Source organism: Stegastes partitus, unplaced genomic scaffold (assembly GCF_000690725.1).
Source record: "Stegastes partitus isolate 25-593 unplaced genomic scaffold, Stegastes_partitus-1.0.2 Scaffold1192, whole genome shotgun sequence".
Lineage (NCBI taxonomy): Eukaryota > Metazoa > Chordata > Actinopteri > Pomacentridae > Stegastes > Stegastes partitus.
In genome coordinates this window covers 4989-10744 of record NW_007578923.1, presented here as the reverse complement: position 1 = coordinate 10744, position 5756 = coordinate 4989, and the positions used below count along the sequence as shown (strand labels likewise).

The 5756-nt window shown below is 39.8% G+C and overlaps 1 protein-coding gene across 1 annotated transcript in view; it reads right to left on the bottom strand.

Annotated features, from left to right (window-relative positions):
• Positions 1-311: 311 nt before the first annotated feature.
• The window catches only part of LOC103368685 (acylphosphatase-2-like), a 9905-nt gene continuing 4460 nt past the window's right edge, over positions 312-5756 (bottom strand). Inside the window, exon 4 of the mRNA XM_008297125.1 lies at positions 312-532. Coding sequence (XP_008295347.1) covers positions 418-532 — 115 coding nt within the window. The 3' untranslated portion in view covers positions 312-417. The remainder of the gene's footprint in view (positions 533-5756) is intronic.

Here is a 5756-nt window from a genome sequence, read left to right as displayed (position 1 = left end):
TTGTCTATAAAATGACAAAACATCTACAAAAAGATGCACAACAACTATGACGGGACACAAAATGACTCAGAGAGACTCGAAAGAAGATGAAACAAAAAGATTAGGAGACAGAACAACAAAGTGAGACGGATGCAACTACAAAGAGATGTGAAACTACAACGACATGATGCAAAACAACTACAAGAGAGAAAATAACAACAAAAAAGACATAAAACAACTAAAGAGACGTGAAACAACAAAACGATGCAAAACTTCTCGTGTTCAGTTTCATGAGCTGCTGTGGAGACGAACTCACGACGCCTCAGTCTGACTTCTATTAAAAATACATCCGATTTATTGATCTCCATTTGTTTCACTGACCACAAACCTTCCTTCACAGAGTCTGAATATAAAACACTAAACCCGTGACCCGGTCGGTCAGAACCGGGTCTTGAAGCCGGAGACCTCCAGCCGGTCGATGGACCTCTGGTTGGTGAAGGAGGCTCTGGTGATCCGGCTGGTCGGACTGCCCTCTTTGCTGAGCCAGACCTTCCTGTGGAGACAAAAGTGAAGTTACAGGAGGAAAGCTGAGCTGCTCTGGAGTTTAGCTCAGAAGTTCTGGAGGACTCAGAGTTTAACGGGAAGCACAGATCCAGCAGCAGGAGATCAGAGCCAGAAACAGTCCAAAAAGGAACAAAACAATATAATAATCTTTATATTATTAGTTTTCTGTTCACATCACGATCATCCAGTGAGACCAAAAAGGATTTTAAAATAAACTGGAACTCGTAAAAACCAGTTTGTCCACTTTTAATTGGACTAATTTAGTAAAATGTAAAAATCAAAACAAAAATCAATAAATAAAGCAAAATGATTTGTTGAATAATATCTAATTGCAAGTTTTCAAACTTAATTGTCTTAAAATCAAGCTTCGGTTTAATAATTATAATTAACATACTGTGTTTTTATATAATTATATTTATTTTTTGTTTTTTTAATAATTTTTTTTTACATCATTGCTGCGAGATTTTCACCTTAAAAAAATAAAATAAAAAAGTTTATTTATTTATTTTTGGTTTATTTTCCTACTTTACTTTTTTTTTACACTTTAGAAGTTTTTTATATTTTAATGTGTTTTTTTTTCACATCGTTGCTTCGAGATGTTCAGTTTTTATTATTTAATTAGAATTTTTTTTTTTGGTTTGTGTGGGTTTTTGTTTTGTTTTTGTTTTTTTTGTTTTAACTAAATTAACTCTAAACTGTTAATAATTGTAATTTTTTTTGTTTGTTTATGTGTTTGTTTATGTTTTCTGTGTTACAGTTAAAGTCTTTTAATTTGAAAATCACTGGGGGGGAGGGGGACTGTTTGTATTAAGGGTAAGTAGGTTTTTATTTATTTATTCTGCAGCGTGGACGGAGCAGAGATATTTTGGAGCAGATATATTTTGGAGACGAGTTTCGCTTCTCGTGGGACAAAAAAAATAATAATTAAAAAAAACACAGGAGCAGCCTGCATCTGGACGCCCAGGGGCATGATGGGAAAGCATTCCTCCGGTTAAATATAACCCTGAGAATCTGCGTTTGTGGCGGCGTGACGCTGTGCTGAGTGTGTGCGGTGTGTAGATTAGAGCAGATTGGAGAGGATCAGGGTCACGTCCAGACCGAGGCTCAGCACAGACAGAATCTGTCCTACTTTCTGTTTATTGGTTAGAAAACTTCCTCCACAACTCCAGCGTCCAGCGGCTTAGCGCCACTCTGCAGCAGCTGCTTTCTAATCTGCTGCTGCCTCCCTCCAAAAAAACCCTCTGATCCCCGTGATCCACTAACACACAAACTTGACGGTGACGTAGCAGCAGCTCGGCCTCCAGACTCCAGAGTCTACAGTCAGGAGCATCAGGAGGCTGAAACACACTCAGGAAAACTGGAAAAGGGACGAAAGTAGCAGCAAATACCTTCAGCTATTCTATTTATTGTGTTTTAGCTGAAAGCTGCAGTGAAGAGAGGTAGAAAACCAGCTGCAGCAACAACAAGATACGCACAAGGACGACAACAAGATGCAAAGTGTCTAAAGGAGACACAAAACGAACACAAAAAGGTTTCACACGACGACAACGAGATGCGAAACAATTAAACGATATGCAAAATGATTCAGAAAAAATACACAAAACAACTACAAAGAGATGCAAAATGACTCCAAAAAGATGCAAAACAATAGAAACAAGGACACACAAAACGACGAACAGAGATGCAAAACGATTCAAAGAGACGCAAAACAATCGCACAAAGATGCAGAAAGGATAAAAAAGCACACAAAATTATTTTAAAAAGGTGCAAAAAAGCTGCTTTTAAAATGACCAAAAGATGCAAGACGACTGCAAATAGTTATGAAACAACTACGAAAAGATGTAAAACATCGACAACGAGATGCGAAACCGTTAAGAGACAAAACAATTAAGACACAAAACGAGTGTAACCGCTGCAAAGAGCAAAGCAATTAAAATGGATGCAAAATGATTAAAAGATACACAAACAACTACACAGGGACACAACATGACTCCAGAAAGATGCAAAACAACACAACAGGAGTCGCAAAACAACCGCACAAAGACGCAAAAGTATTAACAAATACACAAAATGATTGTGTTAATTTGCACTGATAATACAAAAAAAGCTGAAAGAGACCCAAGAAAACTACATTAAGATGCAAAACAACGACAAAAAGATGTAAAGATGCAACTAAAGATGACCAAAAGACACACAAAACGACTGAAACAGATCTAAAATGAAAAGCAGCAAAAAAAAAAAACACCAAAATATTGACTGAAAGAGACACAAGACAGCTACAGGAAGCAGCAACATGTTGAAAGGAGACACAAAACGAGCACGAGATGCAAAACTGATTAAAAGACACACAAAACTATTTAAAGAGACACAAAACGATGCAATAAGGTGCAAAAAACAACTGTTTTTAAAATGAGCAAAAGATGCACAAGACGACTACAAAGATTAGCAGCTGAAGGAGACCTAAGACGACCACGTATAGATGTGAAACAACGACAACGAGACGCAAAACGAGTGTCAACCGCTGCAGAGACGCACAATGATTCAATGAAAACTACACAAAGACAAGGATGAAGAGATGTAAAAAAACTATGAAAAGATGCAACTAAAGATGATTTATAGAGACACAACACGATGGAAATGAAAAGAAACGAGTAAAAATGATCCAAAATACCCACAAAAACATAAAAACACTGAAAGAGACACAAAACCACGACAGGAAGATGAAACACACGAATGAGGAGACGCAGACTGACTAGAAGGCTGAAAACAAGAGAAAAAACAGCTACAAGAGCTTCAAGTGATGCTGAACGACTCTGATCTCGTTTTGTTGTTGTCTCGTCACTGCTTTGATGCTTTAAGGCCTAAACATGTCCAGAACCTGGACCTGGACCTGTCAGATGATTTGCATCTCGTCAACGCTCCTCAGACTCGGTGTTCCTGGACTCATCTGGACTCATCTGGACTCATCTGACCGTCTCGGGTCATCACAGTCGGGTCGTGTGCTGCCGTGTCTTCCTCCAGCTGGAGGTGTTGCTGCACATCGTCTCTCCTTCATGGTTTTGACTCGTGGAACGTGGAGAACGTTCGGTTCCACTCCGGCCTCCTCCCTCCGTCCTCTGCTCTCAGAGGAGAAGCAGAGGCCGCCCACTCGCTCGCCTCCCACCGACCCGACGCTGCAGCGCTGCTCGCTTGCATCGCCGCCCTCCGCTTGATCCCATTCCAGCTGCTTCCTGTTTCCCAGGCCGACAGGAAGTGAGGTCGTGGTGAAAGTGGCGTGCACGGGAAGGACGCGAGGGCGCAGCGAGTTAACGCCGAAGAGATCCCTGAAATAATGGACGGAAAGCGAGGACGGCGGGTGTTCTGATCCCGTTCAGCGAGAGCAGGAGTCACGGCGAGGTCAAAGAGATCCACAGAACCGCACACAAAGCAAAGAGTCCAAACTCTGCACATTGACATGATGCTAACTTTGGAGTCGACTACAAGACGTTTACACGCTTTAACCTCGCAGCACGTTCTGGTGTTTGCTCCATTTTTAACTCACTGTGGTTCATGTTTCTCTGCAACATAAAGTCCTGAAGCTCCACGGAACCAGAACCACCAGGAAGTAAAATGATGACACAAAGATGCAAAACAACTACGAAGAGAAAGAAAATGACAAGAAAAGANGCAGTGAAGAGAGGTAGAAAACCAGCTGCAGCAACAACAAGATACGCACAAGGACGACAACAAGATGCAAAGTGTCTAAAGGAGACACAAAACGAACACAAAAAGGTTTCACACGACGACAACGAGATGCGAAACAATTAAACGATATGCAAAATGATTCAGAAAAAATACACAAAACAACTACAAAGAGATGCAAAATGACTCCAAAAAGATGCAAAACAATAGAAACAAGGACACACAAAACGACGAACAGAGATGCAAAACGATTCAAAGAGACGCAAAACAATCGCACAAAGATGCAGAAAGGATAAAAAAGCACACAAAATTATTTTAAAAAGGTGCAAAAAAGCTGCTTTTAAAATGACCAAAAGATGCAAGACGACTGCAAATAGTTATGAAACAACTACGAAAAGATGTAAAACATCGACAACGAGATGCGAAACCGTTAAGAGACAAAACAATTAAGACACAAAACGAGTGTAACCGCTGCAAAGAGCAAAGCAATTAAAATGGATGCAAAATGATTAAAAGATACACAAACAACTACACAGGGACACAACATGACTCCAGAAAGATGCAAAACAACACAACAGGAGTCGCAAAACAACCGCACAAAGACGCAAAAGTATTAACAAATACACAAAATGATTGTGTTAATTTGCACTGATAATACAAAAAAAGCTGAAAGAGACCCAAGAAAACTACATTAAGATGCAAAACAACGACAAAAAGATGTAAAGATGCAACTAAAGATGACCAAAAGACACACAAAACGACTGAAACAGATCTAAAATGAAAAGCAGCAAAAAAAAAAAACACCAAAATATTGACTGAAAGAGACACAAGACAGCTACAGGAAGCAGCAACATGTTGAAAGGAGACACAAAACGAGCACGAGATGCAAAACTGATTAAAAGACACACAAAACTATTTAAAGAGACACAAAACGATGCAATAAGGTGCAAAAAACAACTGTTTTTAAAATGAGCAAAAGATGCACAAGACGACTACAAAGATTAGCAGCTGAAGGAGACCTAAGACGACCACGTATAGATGTGAAACAACGACAACGAGACGCAAAACGAGTGTCAACCGCTGCAGAGAGACGCAAGATGATTCAATGAAAACTACACAAAGACAAGGATGAAGAGATGTAAAAAAACTATGAAAAGATGCAACTAAAGATGATTTATAGAGACACAACACGATGGAAATGAAAAGAAACGAGTAAAAATGATCCAAAATACCCACAAAAACATAAAAACACTGAAAGAGACACAAAACCACGACAGGAAGATGAAACACACGAATGAGGAGACGCAGACTGACTAGAAGGCTGAAAACAAGAGAAAAAACAGCTACAAGAGCTTCAAGTGATGCTGAACGACTCTGATCTCGTTTTGTTGTTGTCTCGTCACTGCTTTGATGCTTTAAGGCCTAAACATGTCCAGAACCTGGACCTGGACCTGTCAGATGATTTGCATCTCGTCAACGCTCCTCAGACTCGGTGTTCCTGGACTCATCTGGACTCATCTGGACTCATCTGA